Genomic DNA, 15,080 nt, shown 5'->3' with positions numbered 1-15,080 from the left:
GGGAGGGGAAGGGCAGATTATCCCTAGAGAGCCAGGGAGACCTAAGCTGGGGTCCATGAGGGCCAACTACTCCGTAAGGGCTGGGGAGCTGGGAGCTGAGCACAGTAGCAGAACCTGTCACCTGTGAGCAGGGCAGGCTGGGGTGGCAGCTGGGTTTACCAAGAGTCAGGATCATCCAGACGATCTGTGGTGATGAGCCAGGCCTGAGGTCAAGCTGGGAAGCCAGTGGGTCAGGATCCAGACTGATGGGTCCATGGCGGGGCAGGGCAGGGCAGGGCAGGGCTGCAGCTGGAAACCAGCATCCCCTCAGCATAGCAGGGAAGTGAGGGACGGCTCAGGGCTGAGCCCCACGGGTGGGTGGGTTTCCAGGTGAGGCTGGTAAGGGCTGGCAGCACCCTCAGGGCCCTGGCACTGCTGTCCCCAGGGACACTGCAGCTGCCCTGCTCACGGCCAGTCCAGGGCTCCATCTCAGCCCTGCGGTGGGGGCAAAGCCCCGCAGCAGCACCTAGCCCCTCGGGTGGCAGGCAGGGCCGGGGCTGCCAGCGCTGCTGGCACATGGCACAGGTAGTAGCTCTGTCCCAGTCTGCACAGCAGGGCCGGCTCTGGGAAAACACGTCGCATCGCGGCACACATGTCCCATCCCGGGCCACGCAGTCCATCCGGGCCACACACCCCCTCCCCGGGCCACGCACCCCCTCCCCGGGTCACGCACCCCCTCCCCGGGACACGCACCCCCTCCCCGGGACACGCACCCCCTCCCCGGGTCACGCACCCCCTCCCCGGGACACGCACCCCCTCCCCGGGACACGCACCCCCTCCCCGGGACACACATCCCCGCCCCGGGACACACACCCCCTCCCCGGGCCACACACCCCCTCCCCGGGACACCCCCCCCCTCCCCGGGACACGCACCCCCTCCCCGGGTCACGCACCCCCTCCCCGGGACACCCCCCCCCCCTCCCCGGGACACGCATCCCCGCCCCAGGTCACACGGGTCCGGGCGGCCCGGGGCGGGCGCTGGGGGCGGGGCGGCCCGGGGTGGGCGGAGCTCCGCGGGCCGCGCCTCCGGGAGAGCCGGGCCGGCGCCGGCGTCAGTGCGGGAAGCGGCGGCGGCAGCGCCATGGCGGAGGCGCAGGAAGGGCCAGGGCGGCGCGGCAAGAGGGCCGGGGCGGAGGAGCCGGCGGAGGCGGAGCGGGACGGCTGGCGGCGGCGGAGGTGGGCGCCGGGCCGGGCCGGGCCGCCATCGAGGCCGGGGCCGGGAGCGGGGGCCGGGGCTCGGTTTGACTCGGCGGGCGCTGGCCGCGGTGCTGGCCCGTCCCGTCCCGGCGGCGGGTTCCGGGCCAGCACCGACGCCTGGCCCGGTCCTCACACCTCTCCCCGGGCAGCTTCCAGCCGGCGGCAGAGCGCCGGGGAGCCACTGTCCTGCACGACACCGTCAGCACCCACCCGCAGCCCCTGCCAGGTGAGGCACCGCGGGGAGGCCGCCCGCTGCACCCCTGGCTCCCCACGGGGCCGGGGCCGGTGCTGAGCCGCACAGGCAGCGCTCCCCACTCACCCCGTCCTCCATCTCCCCACCTGCCCCAGCGAGGCAGTTCGACACCAGGACGACGGAGCCCATCAGCTTCTTCTTGTCCAGCCTGGAGGATCTGCTGGCCTGGCAGCCCAACAGCAACGACGACTTCAACGTCTCTGCCGTGCCGCTGGCGAAGCGCCAGCCCCCGCTCCACAGCAAGAGGCCCCGGACACTGGTGTGCCATGACATGCGCGGCGGGTACCTGGAGGACAGGTATGTGCTGGGCGGAGGGGAGATGTGGCAAAGGGGCTCAACATCTCAAACCCCAAACCTCTTCTATTTCTGCTTGATTTGTTTCCTGCTGGCTTGGGTGCAGGTGGGCAGGATGGAGGGGTTTGGATCTTGGTACCAGAGCATGGTGACCTTGCTCAGGCCAGCCCTAGCCAGGGTCCACAGGGGTGGCTCAGTGCCACAAATCTGCCCAGCTTCTGGGCCATGAGTCAGGCTCCTGCCCAGCCCCACAGCCATCTGTCAGCCTCCTTCCCGCATTGCCCAACCCTCTTCCCTGTCTTCCTCTACAGGTTCATCCAGGGCTCAGCTACACGCAACCCCTATGTCTTCTACCACTGGCAGTACATTGACATCTTCATCTACTTCAGCCACCACACCATCACCATCCCACCCGTGTGCTGGACCAATGCGGCACACAGGAACGGTGTCCCTGTGCTGGGTGAGGGCAGGACCAGCTGCAGGGCTGGCGGTTGCAGGACCAGTCCCAGGAGAGCCCCAGGCATACGGTGGATTTGTTGGGGTGTGCAGCCAACGCTGCTCTTACTGCCTCCCCAGGCACATTCATCACAGAGTGGACGGATGGGGAGAAGCTGTGCGAGGCGTTCCTGGCCGGCGGGGAGGAGGCATACCACGCTGTGAGCAAGCAGCTGGCCCGCATCGCCCAGCACTACCGCTTTGATGGCTGGCTGGTCAACATAGAGAACATGCTGAGCGTGAGCCACTGTCGCGGCCTGCCTGCCTCCCCGCCGCCTCCCCTGACCTCATGCTGCTCCTGCATGGGGCCCTTCACCCACTCCGTGCCGACCTCTCCCTGCTCTCTCCTGCCAGGCGGCGGCGGTGGGGAACCTGCCCCACTTCCTGCGGCACTTGACAGCGCAGGTGCACAGCGCCGTGCCAGGGGGGCTGGTGATCTGGTACGACAGTGTCCTGCAGAACGGCGCACTGAGATGGCAGAATGAGCTGAACGAGCAGAATAGGTGAGGCTGGGCCCTGCCTGCCCCGCCGCCTTGCCCAAGCAAAACCATCTCGGGCTGGGGATCATGAGCCCTCCCCAAACCCAGCACTTGAGGGTGGCAGAGCATGGCCTGCACAGCTCTCGCTGGGGTTGTCTGTGGGGACAGCTGCAGCGTCAGCCCTGCCACCCTGACCCTCATCCCCAGGGTGTTCTTTGACTCCTGTGACGGGCTGTTCACCAACTACAACTGGAAGGAGGAGCACCTGGAGCGCACGCGCAGGCTGGCTGGGCCGCGCCACACCGACATCTATGTCGGCATTGACGTCTTTGCCCGCGGGGATGTGATCGGTGGTGGCTTCGACACTGACAAGGTGGGTGTGCTGGGGCCAGGCCAAAGCAGGACCAGGACCCTGGGCCTCCCCGCCGGTGCAGGGCTCTGAGCTCCCACCGTGCTGTGCCATACTGGGCTGCTAACCTGGGGACACAGTGGTGCGGAGGGGGGAACCCGGCACCACTGGGCTGCCAGCCATGCATGGAGCGAGAGCTGGGGGACCCCAGTGCTGCGGTCCCGGGAGCAGGAGATGCTGCAGCACATCCCCATGGTGTTGTCCTGCCCTACCATGGGGCTAGCGGGACCTGGGGGAGTGGAGACAGAGTTGGTGACAAGGTGACCACCTGGCCCAGCCCATGCTGCTCACTGCTTGTCTCCACAGTCCCTGCACCTGATCCGCCAGCGTGGCCTCTCTGCAGCCATCTTCGCTCCTGGCTGGGTCTACGAGCACCTGGGGGAGGAAAACTTCCTGCACAATGAGAATAAGTGAGGGCAGCTTGGCAGGCGTGGGGCCGTGGTGGGGAGACAGGCCTGGGAGAACCCCGGGCCAAGAGGGTTGCTGGGCAGCGGGACAGAGCTGCTGGGGGATTGTGGCTGCCCACCGGGACCAGGCTGGCCCTGCTCTGCCCTGGCTGGAGCAGTGCCCAGTGTCATGCCAGTGCAGAGGCTGTAGCAAGGGTCTCTGCTCAGACACCTGCCTTTTCCTCCAGGTTCTGGGGCTTGCTGGCCAAGTACCTGCACACGCACAGTATCTGCACACTGCCCCTTACCACCTCCTTCAGCCTGGGCATGGGCACCAGCAGGTTCCTGGCTGGGAAGGTGGGTGTGTGTCTATGGCACGGCTACTGCTGGGCATGGGAGGGTCCCTGCTCCCGGCTCCTTGCCTGGCTCAGCTCACCATGTCCTTCAGGAGGAAGAGGCCGGTCCCTGGTATGACCTGAGTGCTCAGGAGATCCAGCCCCTCTACCTGGAGCAGAAGGGCAGGCTGAGCATCAGCTGCTGCCTGCAGGACGCCTGGTATGGGGGCAGCTCCCTGAGGGTGCAGGGGACCATTCCCCCCAACGAGGAGCATGTGGCTATCCGGTGAGTTGTGGGGCAAAGCCCTCTTGCCATCTCAGCACTGGGCTGATGCTGTGCCGGCATGGCATGGCCCGGGCAGAGCTGTGCAGCCCTGGGGTCTCGTGGTGAGTGCTGAAGGGCGCTCTGCCCACACTGCCCACCAGATCTAACCCAATGCATCTTTTTCTCCCCTCTCTCTCTCTCTGTCTCTCTCTGGGTGGATTTGGGGTCATCAGCCTTTTCTCTTTGCAGATGCCAGCGCCCCCCAAGCTCTTCCTGACCCTGGTCTACAAGCTGGAGGGGCCGCACCTTGACAAGTTTGCAGTTTCACTGGAGCTTAGCACCTGTGACTCGGGTACCTGCCATGAGGGCAATGTCACCTCCCCGCCTGGTGAGGACCCTGGCCCCCCTCCGTGTTCTCTGCAGTGAGCACCCATTGCAGGGTGCGGGACAAGCTCGGTCCCTTGCTCCACCTTGACCCTGCTACCTCTGGCAGAGCCCAACGGTCGGCACCAACCCCGGTTCCTCCCAACACCGCCGCCCAGCCTCGCCAAGCTGCTCACTGCCTGCAACCACGGCTCTCATGGCTGGACCGGCCGGTGAGTGCTCTGGTGGCACCCTGCATCCATGGGTGGGTGGGAGAACCCCAGGGCCCCCCAGCACCATGCCCACTCTGCCCATTTGCTTTCAGGTGCTACGAGTTGGACCTGCAGGATTGCACCCTGCGAGACCTCTTTCTGCTTGTGTCCCTCCACCAGTCCAGCCCGCAGGAGATGCCCTTCACCTGCCTCCTCGGGGAGGTCCGGGTGAGTGTCTGCCGATGCCATCTGGGCGCCACCTGCCCTGGTGCTGCCCCATGCTGTCCTGTGCTGGGAGAGTTGGGTGGGTGCTCACCGCGCTCGGCCTCAGCCCCGACAGTCCTGTGGTTCCCTCCGCAGGTGCTGGATGCAGCCAGCATGGTGGCCTCCCCACCGCAGGTGCAGAGCCTGACGGCCTCGCAGCTCTGGTGGCAGGAGGGCCCTGGGGCAGAGCAGCTCACGCTCAGCCTCACCCTCCGCTGGGCCTTCCCGCCCAGCCGGGCCAGCTGTTTCCGCATCCTCAGCCAGGGCGCCCGCTGCCGCCGGGGCCAGACGCCGCCACAGCTCCTGGGGCTGGTGCACGCCTGCCTGTACCGCGCTGTGGGACTGGTGGTGCCGCGGCCGGTGGCTGGGCAGTCCTGTGGCCTGGAGCTGCTGGTGGAGCCGGTGCTGCGTGACGAGTTGCCCGTGGACCCCGACCGCTGGGGGTGGTTGACGCTGGTCTACTCGGAGCCAGGCGGTGGCACCAGCCGAGACGGACATTAAAGGAAAGCATGGTACAGCCCTGCATCTGTGTCTCGTCTGTGCTGGTGGGTGGGCTGTGGGCAGGGGGCATGGCCGAGACAGTGCTGAGGGCCTGAGAGAGTGGAGGCTGTTTCTTTGCCCTGATTTGGTGGGTCCCTCTTCTCCCACCCTTGCGGTAGAGGCCTGCTGGGTGCTGGCTGGGGTCCTGCGAGGGGCTGCTCTTGGACCCCAGTCCTGATCCAGCAGCCCTTGCTGCCTGCAAGAACCCAGACTGGGGATGCCTGCCCTGAGAACATCCCCCAGCCCTACGTCTGCTCGCCTCGGGGACTAGCCTGGCGTCGGTGTGGAGCTGCCATCTCCAGCTCCACTGTGACACTGAGTCCCGAAGAGCAGCCCAGTGTGGGTGGCTGCTGTGCCCGTCTGCTGTGGACCCACCCCAGCATTGCACGGCCCATGCTGCCCTCTCCCCAGGGCTGGCAGGCAGCGCTGCCTCCCCTGGATATCTTATGTGGGGAAGGAGAGAAAATTTATAGCAGCAATTATTTTCTCACAGTCTGGTGAGCAAGCAATTAGCAGGCAGGGAGGCAGGCGAGCGCGCCGCACAGCGGGGTCGCCCAGCCCCAGCTCCCTCTGAGCACCAGCCCTGGTCCCACAAACAATGCTGGCTCCTAGTCAGGAAAATTAATATGTCAGCAGTTAAGCTGCTGCTCCTCCAGTGGGGGACTCGCTCTGAAATGAATTATTTGACCGTTCGAAAAATGAAGGGCTCAGCACAGCCAGGGGAGGGCTCTTGCCGTGCCAGCACCCCACTCCCTTGCTACGGTGAGGCTGGGGGGGTCCTGGCAGACTCCCCACCTTGCCTGCTGCAGGCTGCAGCCCCCTGCCCAGCGGTGTGCCGGGATGGCCAGACCCACCGTGCCAGCCCGGCCCCATGCCCCTGCGCCAGTGCCCCAGTCAAAACCTGAGTCGCCCTGGTTGAAGAAAGAAATCTTTATTAATAATTTCAATAATAATAATAATAATCCTTGTAATAATAATAATAATAATAATACTGTTTATTAGAATGGTCACACCTTTGAAGCATACAGGATGGGTCGGTGCCAGCCTGCGCGCTGGCGGCCAGCGCAGGGGTTTGCTGTAAGGAAGAAGCCAGTACAGCGATGGAAGGAGCTTTGTACAGGGGTAGGGGCGCGGGGCCGGGGTGGCCAGGGCTATGTACACCGGGAATAGAAAAGGGGGAGCTCGTTGCTGGAGCGTCGGGGGCATCTGCAGACTATAAAGTGAGGTTTGAGGAGTGGCAGAGCCACATGGGGCAGGGCGCAGGGGACTGAGCGCGAGGACGCCCCGTGGGACGGGGCTGCACCCCAGGGTGGGCTCTGCGATGGCCTGTGCTGCCGGGCACTGGACCTGGCATGCTGGCTGCTGCAGACCGACCCCAGGGCTCGGGCTGGTCCCCACAGGCGATGCTGGCCCCCAGTTCTGGGTGATGCCATGGCCGAGATCCCCCGTTGAGGGCTGGCGGTATCCCGCTGTCTTGGGCAGGGACAGGTGGCTGTGAGCATGTCCCATGCCATGGAGCAGGCGGGAGTGGGAACAGGGCAGTCCTTGTCCCAGCTCAGCGCAGGGGGCCACAAGCGGCGTCAGTCAGGGTTGCTCCCTGCAGGGTGGGAGCCTCAGGTGCGTCAGGGAATGGAGGGGAGGGAGGGGAAAGGGATCGCAAGCGAGTTGCAAGCTCCTCTTAACAAAAATTCCCTTTAAAAGGCAGAGGCTTATCCCCCTGCAACGCCCAGCGCCTCAGCAAAGCGGCTGCACCGCTGCCCCAGCTCCCCTTGGGAGCCAAGGCCTCGCACACTCGACACGCTGATGACCGGCAAGCGCCGGAGCTCGGAAAAAACGAAGCCGGGTTCCCACCCTGGCGCCCAGTCCCCAGAGCCGGGGAAGGGGCAGCGTGCCACAGCACTCCACCGGCACCCCCAGCGCCGCCGTGCCGGAGCGGAAAGGAAGACGTGGTGCCCAGGCCCTGCGCCTGGGCAGGCGGAGGCCCCTCCGGACGCCCCCGCGCTCGGCGGCGTGCCAGCTCTCCCTCCCTGCCACGGGCTGCGGGGCCGGGGCGGAGAGGGACCCCTCTGGCGCGTCCGGCTGGTCCGTGCTCGCTGCGGCGCTCCTTCGGGACTCGCTCGGTGCGTGTGTGGACAGTATGGGACTTTCACTTGGCTGTTACCGCTTTGCTTTTTTTTTTTTTGTTGCTTTGCTTTTAATTTTTTTATTTTTTATTTTTTTTGTGTGTGTGTGTGTGGATTTTTTTTGCCCTTCCTGGTCCCAGAAGGAAACGGCCGCAGTTTCACTACAACAGAAACAGAGAGGCAAGTCTTTTGCTGGAGCAGCGTGCGGGGCAGCCTGGCCAAGCTGCTGTTTGGGAAGGATGCAGGCACCAGCTCGGCCCCCCACGAGCCCCATACTGCACCCCACGGCTGTGGAGCCATCCTGCTGCACCAGAGCTCCTCCATGGAGCAGCACAGTCACCCCAGAGAAGCGCTGCTGCCTGGGGGGCTGCCCCGGGGGGGGCTGTCCCTAGCGTCCCTGCCCCAGCCCAGCTCTGTCCCCAGGGAGCATACAGAAGTCCCCACCAGCTCCTGTCTCTTCTATTGGGGGCAGAGGGGCTGCTCTGGGGCTGCAGTCAGCTCTGTGCCCCCCACCCCTGTGGGCAGAGCATCCCCTCCTGCCTCATGGGGGGACAAGCCCCCTGCCCCCCAGAGCAAGGGCAGCACCCGCCAGGGGATCAGGCTGGGGCGGAGCTGCCCAGGGACCCCATGACCCGGCTCTGGGAGCGGGGTGCCACTGGGGCCGAGGGCTGGCCCCACTCCCTGCAGTCCACAGGGATGCCGGGGGCAGGGGCCGCCCGGGGTCCTGCGGTGCTCGGCATCACCGAGGCGCAGGGCTGCACCGGGGCAGGCGGACGGTGCAGGAGATGCGGGCAGGCGGCGGGATGGAGCGGCTTGAGGTAACCCTACAGGTGTGGGCTGCCGAGGCTCAGCGGAGCCCAGCCCCAGGCCCAGGCCCAGCCCCAGCCCGCCTGGGCAGGGCCCGCGGTTCCTCCAGAGGCTCGGCCTCGGCTCTGTCTGCCTGGTTTGGTTTGGTGCTAGTGAGCAGTCAGTGTTAGTGGTGGGAGGGGCTGTGTCTGTCTTGCTAGTAGGGAGTGAAGCGGCTGTACCCTCCTCGGTATAGACTAGCCTGCAACATCAAAGATGAAAAAAAAGCCAATCAGTATTCGAGAGAGAGGCAAAGCCCAGTTCTTCCCTTTTTTTTCCTTCTTTTTTTTTTTTTTTCTCTTTAAAATGACACCAAATCACTTCTGTCCTTGGGACATGAGGGGTGGGCAGGGCCAAGGGTGCCCAGCGCTGCCCAAGCTCTGGGATGGCCACGGGTGCTGCCTTGGGGTGGTGCATGGGCTGGGGGCTGCGGGGTGCCCCAAGCCCCTGTGCCCCCAGCACAGCACCACCGTGGCCAGGCCTCCTCCTGCCTGCAGTGACTGCAGAGGAGCCGTCCCCGTCCCCGCTGTGGCACTGGGCTGGTAGCCACCCTGCCCATCCCCACAGGATGGAGGGGCCGTGGCCCCTCACTAGCAGCTGCCCAGGGCTGGGGGTGCCGAGGGGCGCTCGACAGCCTGGCCCCAGCCAGGGGTGGGGGGGTTAAAAAAAGGAAGAAAAAGATGGGTTGGCTTTGAGATCCTGCCCATTAAGTGGGATTTTTCATCTTTGATGCTGATTGTGAAGCTAGCTAAGAGCCGCGGCGAGCGGGTGGGCTGCAGGTGCTGGCGTGCACGCTTGCTCCCTCTGCGTGGCTGCGCACCGGGGCCTCGGGACATGGCCCTGCGCTGGGGAGGAGAAAAGTGGTCCCTGGGGTGCTGCTCGGGCAGCCAGGCCCCCAGGAAGCAGTGTGTGTGGGCAACTGTGTGGCGTGGCCTCTGGCTGGGTGTAATGGGGCACATCGGGTGGAGGCTTGGGGGGGGGCCTCCACTCTTGCCTGCCTGTGGACAGAGCCAGGCAGGGGCTGCGCTGCTGCTGCCTGCTCCTGGCTCCCCCTCCCACGGCGCCCTCGCCTGCCCCTGCACCCCGCAGGCTCTCTGGGCTGCTGTGCTGGGCCCCCCTCCCCGGGCTGGCTGCAGCTCGCGCCGGGAAGTAAAGAAAGGCCGTGGGGGCTGCTCTTACCATGGTGCCGATGCTGTACGTGGCAGCGGGGCCGATGGTGTGGTGGTATGGGTCTGCCGCTGCATACACTCTGCCGTAACTAGGAGCAAACACAGCGGTGGGCATTAGCAACTGGGGTCGGGGTCCTGCCTCCCCTCAGCAGGCCCCCATCTGGCCACTGCTTCCCCCTGCTGCACCTGGGAGCCCCCCAGGACCTCCCTGCTTCTCCCTGCCTGGGCACCAGTCCTTGCCATAACAAGTCCAAAGGGGAGCACAAGGGTCCCCGTTTGCAGGACACCCTCATTGTGCCTGGCTCCATCCTTGCCCTCGTCCCACAAAAGCTGGGGTGTGTTGGACTGGGTGGTGCAGGGGGTGAAACTGCTGAAATCAATTCCCCACCCCCGGAGCTTCCCCTGTGAAATCGATCCTCCCCAGCGCGATGCCCATGGTGTTTACCTGTCGCTGTATGCTGCCGCTGCTGCTGCCGGCTGGGCGTATCTGTAGGCGGCGTAACCCCCCTACAGTGGAGGGAGAAAATGCTGTCAGGGAGGAGGGAAGCACCCGCTGGGGGGGGCTCGGGGGCCGGGGCAGCTGGGCACCCCCTGAGCACTGCCATGGAGCAGTGGCGGAACCCCACAGGGAGCTGGTGCCCATGCCACCAGGCACACACCAGCCTCATTACCATTCCCCAGGGGCTTTCACAAACATTAACCTTAAAAAATTAAATTCCAGAGAAGAGAATGTCACCTCCCTGATCGCTTTAATGAGGTGTCACGTTAGATAAATCCTTCAGCCGCCCGCCTGAAATATCGCCAGTGGCTTCTTAAATATGGAGGTTAAATGCCGGTGTAAGACAGCGCACCGGCACTTGCTGAGGCTGTAAATCCTGTGTGGTGCTGGCCCTGCGCGGGGCCTGGCTGGGAACACAGCATCCCGCTTGCTCTGGAGGAGCTGCGTTCCCATCTGTGCTCCCATCCACACTCTGCCTGGGCTCTGGCTGCCCTCCCCAGGGGAAGGGGCTGGCGGGGGGCAGAGCCCAACACAGAGCCACCTGATGCTGCGCATCCCCAGCCCTGCACAGGGTCCCCGGCATGGCCCAGATGCGGGCACAGCAGCACTTACGTAGATCTCGGCTCCATAGAACCCATCCTGGTAGACGACCCTGCAAACAAGGTGGAGGCGTCAGAGCCTGGCCTGTGTCACCGGCTGAGAGGGATCGGGGCAAAGCCGGTGACCTGGGGGGGCTGCTTCCAGCAGCACAGCCAACAGGGGAGGAGTGGCCGTCCAGACAGCCTGAGGGCATGTCCTGGCCTGGGACTCCTGGCAGAGAGAGCAGGGACATGGGGACAGGTGGAGGACATGGCCAAGGACAGGGGGTGCCACAGGGATGGGGGAGTCCAGTGCACGATCACTGCTGGGAGCACCAAGCGACCACAGATCGCCATCGCCGCGCCTGCCACCAGAGTGGCCGTGTGTGCCAGGAGAGAGTATTTCTATTAAACCAACTGACACGGCTGAAATAAGAGTCTGTGCTTTGGGGCACAGGAGGCATGTGGGTCACCCTGAAGGGCAGCAGCCCCGGAGGGGGGCTTCCCAGAGCCTGAGGCCAGGCCGGTGCTGGGAGAGCCGCAGCCTGTCCCCGAAGCGCAAGAGCCTGGCAATGCTGATGGCAGCAGAATCAGAGCAACGCGGCAGCAAACAGACCCCCCTGCCCCAAAGCAGGCAGTGCCCCCCTGCCGCCCGGGTACTCACGCGCCATAGGTGGGGATGGGGGGTGGCGGCGGTGCAGCCCGGAAGGTGTTGTAGACAGCGCGTCCTCGTCCCCGTAAGTGTGCCCCTCTGTAGGCCACGGCCGTCCCCGTGGCGGGGTACGGGAACCCCGTTACTGCAGGAGGGAGAGGACAAATGTGGGTTTTCCTGCAGCAGCTCCCCACAGTCACTGTGCAAGAGCTGCCTCCGTCCCCTGGGCCTGCTAGGGACACAGCCCCACAGGGACACAGGGGCAAGGGGACAGGGAGGGAGGAGCTGTGCATGCAGGGGTACGGAAAGGGGAGAGGGGCCGGGGGCTGTTTGCTGCTCAGCGCAGTGGTGGGGTCAGACACAGAGTGGAGCTGATGTTCGGGGGGACCCGTGGCAGGGCTGGTCCTGACCCGACATTACCTGCATAGAACTCAGGGCCGTAGACTGCTCCCACCACCGGGTTCAGCTTCCAGCCTGCGGGCAGGGAAAGCTGGTGAGACTGGGGGCACCCTCTCCACAGCACTCCCCCACACTCCCCAGCTGGGTTCCAAGGGGCCACAGCTTCCACCCCCGGGCAGCTGCAGCGTGTGGGGTGCCTGAGGGGGCTGCACCCCCACACTAGGCAGGGAGTGGCCACTCTCCCCTGTGCCCAAGGGTGCGGAGGGCATTTGCTGCAGGAGCTCAGTGGCAGCCTGGCTGCAAGGGAGTGCAGGTGCCCAGGGATGCCCCTGCCTGCAGCAGCTCCGGCTCTCCTCGTGCTGGCCCTTACCGTTGGTGTAGGGGTTGGCAGCCTTCTTGTTCGTCATGACCCGGGCTGTGGCATTGTTCACCTACGGAGAGATGGGATGGGAGCTCAGCACATGCAGGCAGCAACGCTGGCGAGGCCGCAGTCCAAGGGCCACTTGGCGCGCGTCGCTGCTGCTTCAGATGCCGGAGCGAAGGACGCCGGCTGCGTGAGGAGACGCAGGAAGAGTCTCTGCCTGCAGCTGCCCTGCCGTGATGCAGTCCTGCCCACAATCCCGGCCAGCCCAGGCCTCCTGGCTCCTGCTCTGGTTCCAGCAAGGAGCATTGGTAGGGCTGGCAGCCGATGCCCCAGCCACTGTGGTGCTGCACTCAGGCTGAGCCCCGACACGCTGCTGCCAGGCTTGGCCATCTCCCGTCCCCACCCCATGCCCGACCCAGCCTGCAGGAAGGACACACTTGTAGCAGAAGCCCAGGTCACTCCTGCAAGCGCCCACAGCTACTGCCGAGCTTTGTTGGACCACGTTCTCTGATAGGCAGGGCCTGTCCACGGGGCATCGCTGTGCCCTGCCAGGCTGCCCTTCCCTGGGCTCAGCACTGCCAGGGGCATTTGCGTCCCGCTCCCTCTGCCGTGGGCTGCCCCACTTCCCACCACTTGCCGGCAATCAGCAAGGGGCTGCCAGTGAATGGGCAGAGCCTGATCCCTCTGCCTGGCTTGAAGAAATAAAAGCCTCAGGGGCTGGGCAGCGTAGCAGCTGCCTGCACAGTGGGCTCAGGAGCTCTGCACAGCATCCTTCCCTTCCAGGCGCAGGGGAGGTGGGGACAGCACACAGAGCAGAGAGCCCCCCTCCTCTCTGCAGAGCTCGGGGCGGCTGCGCGGTGGGCACGGGGGCTGTGGGCAGCTGGGGTCTGCCAGACCCCTCTGTAACCAGGCAAAACACAGCCAGAGCCTGGGCTGGTGCCCCAGCTCTCCCCACATGCAGGAGGTTCGTTTGAGCTGGATGCTCCTTGCGCAAAGTGATGACCTTCCCAGCAGCTGGCACACATGCTCCCGTGCCACATTCACAGGTGTAGGTATGCACGCACCGAGCAAGCCTCCCCTGGGGCATGCGGGACCAGGGCAGGATCCAGGGCTGCCCCAAAGCATCCCCTGCCCGAGCTCTCCCCTGCCTGCAGCCCCTGGCAGGAGAGGGTCCCCAGGCAGGGCGGAGGGGATGCACGCACACGCAGGCATGGCACTAGCACACTTATCTGAGCACCTCAATCTTCCGGCCCTCTACGATGGTGCCATTCAGCTTCTCCCGTGCCCGGTCGGCATCTGTGCTAGTTTCAAAAGTTACAAACCCAAAACCCTGTGAGCAGAGGAGAAAAGGAGAAAGAAAGAGACAGAGAGAGACAGAGAGAGGGTGCGGGGACAGAGAAAGAGAGGGGGTGAATCAGGAGAGCTGGCACAGGAGGTGAGGCTGCCGCAGTGCAGAGATGGAGAGCCTGGGCCAGGGCCCCCACTGGGGCTGGGACCCCCGGCTGAGGCCCCAGCATCGCCCACGAGCTGGGAAAAAGAGTCTGGGAGAGGGGCACAGAAAGCAGGGAAGATACAACAGAGACATCCATACACAGAGGGACACGAGCTGCCTGTGCAGGGGGAGCAGAATGAGCCCTCCCCTCCCTCTGGTGCTCAGGGTGCAGGGACCCGCACGGCCCCCCCAGCCAGTGCAGGGCAGTGGGATGGGGCTGCCCCAAGATGGGGTATCCCATGCCTGGGTCCCGTGGGACAGTAGAGGAGGGAAGAGCAGGCAGATGAGCCCCCAGGCCTCCCAGCTCCACCTAGCCCCCTCCCCGGGGCTCGCTGTAATGGCACCAGCCATGAACAGCACCCACCTTGGAGCCCCGCTCATTGAAAATGATCTCCACGTCCAGGATCTTCCCAAATTGCTGCAAGCAGAGAGAGCAGAGGGGTGAGTGCCTGCAGAGCCCCCAGCCCCGGACCCAGGGCTGCTGGCACAGGGCTCTGCACCTGGCCAGACCAGGGATGAGCAGGGGTCTGCCTCGGGGGCCAGACTGGGGGACCCTCAGTGTCATGCAGGGGAGAGCTCCTGGCCCTCCCATTGTACCCTCTGTTCCAGGACTTGAGGAGTATCACCCAAAATCTCATTAGCCTGCACTGCTCTGAATCCTAATGAGGGCTGGGAAGGGGACAAGGGGAGGGGGACAAGGGCTCTGTATCACTCCCCCCCTCCATGCGTGGGCCTTGGTCCAACAGCCTGGCTGTTAACCATGGTGCTAATCCTGCAAACCACTGCTCATGGCCAGCAGCTGCATGGAGGCACCCATGCATGCTGCGGGCTGGGCAGGACAGGCCCTTGGAATGGGACAGTGTTGGGGTCCCTGTGGTGCCACGGGGCAGCACCCGAGTGGAGAGCAGCGGGACGTGGGTGGCTGGATGGGGCCGGACTCACCCCAAACATTTGCCGCAGGTCAGGGTCCCGGAATCGGAAGGGGATGTTGGAGACGTGTAACCTCTTGGGCTGCTGCTTGTCTGTGTTGTCTGAGGAGTGTAGCTGCTGGCTGTCTGTCTGTGCCGCCTCGTCTGTCTGCTGCAGGAAGCACCACTGGTTGTCAGACCCTGGCCTTGCCAGCCCTGTGTCCCCTGGCGGGGGTCTGGGCACGGGGACTGTTCCGCTCCCCTGCACTTGGCCCTGCCCAACCCTAGGAACACCCTGGACGCTGTGGTCCCCAAGCTCCAGGCACCCCATGGGTGTCCCTGCAGCCTGGCGAGTCAGGGCGATGCTGGAGAGGATCTCTGCCTGCAGGGACTCATGGAATGCCCAGCCTGGGGAACCAGCCACCAGCTCTGCCTGGACCTCACCGCTTTGGCTAGTGCTGCAAGTGGGGTCAGGGCATCACCCGCCCCATGAGAGGTGCTGGGGACCTGGGGGCTGAG

At 65.1% G+C, this 15,080-nt stretch overlaps 2 protein-coding genes across 10 annotated transcripts in view; one reads left to right on the top strand and one right to left on the bottom strand.

Moving 5' to 3' along the window:
• The first annotated feature begins 1,063 nt into the window (after positions 1–1,063).
• On the top strand, positions 1,064–5,508 carry ENGASE (endo-beta-N-acetylglucosaminidase). Its single transcript, XM_064466967.1, has 14 exons — positions 1,064–1,215; positions 1,386–1,462; positions 1,585–1,786; positions 2,095–2,243; positions 2,360–2,517; positions 2,633–2,781; positions 2,965–3,130; positions 3,473–3,576; positions 3,801–3,909; positions 4,001–4,173; positions 4,386–4,540; positions 4,646–4,748; positions 4,841–4,955; positions 5,088–5,508. Exons 1-14 carry the CDS (start codon positions 1,121–1,123, stop codon positions 5,490–5,492), a joined length of 2,160 nt encoding a protein of 719 aa, XP_064323037.1. The 5' UTR covers positions 1,064–1,120; the 3' UTR covers positions 5,493–5,508.
• A 938-nt stretch (positions 5,509–6,446) lies between these two features.
• RBFOX3 (RNA binding fox-1 homolog 3) overlaps positions 6,447–15,080 on the bottom strand; it is a 190,934-nt gene continuing 182,300 nt past the window's right edge. For 8 of the 9 annotated variants that reach the window (XM_064467466.1, XM_064467461.1, XM_064467465.1 and 5 more), the window contains 10 exons: positions 14,596–14,733; positions 14,018–14,071; positions 13,399–13,491; positions 12,168–12,228; positions 11,819–11,872; positions 11,411–11,543; positions 10,781–10,820; positions 10,115–10,176; positions 9,680–9,758; positions 6,447–8,702 (listed from right to left, as the gene is read on the bottom strand). In XM_064467466.1, the coding sequence (XP_064323536.1) occupies positions 8,658–8,702; positions 9,680–9,758; positions 10,115–10,176; positions 10,781–10,820; positions 11,411–11,543; positions 11,819–11,872; positions 12,168–12,228; positions 13,399–13,491; positions 14,018–14,071; positions 14,596–14,733 (759 nt within the window). In that variant the 3' untranslated portion in view covers positions 6,447–8,657. The remainder of the gene's footprint in view (positions 8,703–9,679; positions 9,759–10,114; positions 10,177–10,780; positions 10,821–11,410; positions 11,544–11,818; positions 11,873–12,167; positions 12,229–13,398; positions 13,492–14,017; positions 14,072–14,595; positions 14,734–15,080) is intronic. The other variant, XM_064467467.1, reaches the window with a different exon arrangement.

Source organism: Phalacrocorax carbo, chromosome 16 (genome assembly GCF_963921805.1).
Source record: "Phalacrocorax carbo chromosome 16, bPhaCar2.1, whole genome shotgun sequence".
In the NCBI taxonomy this organism is placed as follows: domain Eukaryota; kingdom Metazoa; phylum Chordata; class Aves; order Suliformes; family Phalacrocoracidae; genus Phalacrocorax; species Phalacrocorax carbo.
This window is presented reverse-complemented; position numbering and strand designations above follow the sequence as displayed.

Coding starts and splice junctions, on each gene's coding strand:
- ENGASE (XM_064466967.1), top strand. CDS start 1,121: ATGGCGGAGGCGCAGGAAGGGCCAGGGCGGCGCGGCAAGAGGGCCGGG. Junction 2,782..2,964: donor GAGCTGAACGAGCAGAATAG/GTGAGGCTGGGC, acceptor CCTCATCCCCAG/GGTGTTCTTTGACTCCTGTG. Junction 3,910..4,000: donor GCAGGTTCCTGGCTGGGAAG/GTGGGTGTGTGT, acceptor CATGTCCTTCAG/GAGGAAGAGGCCGGTCCCTG.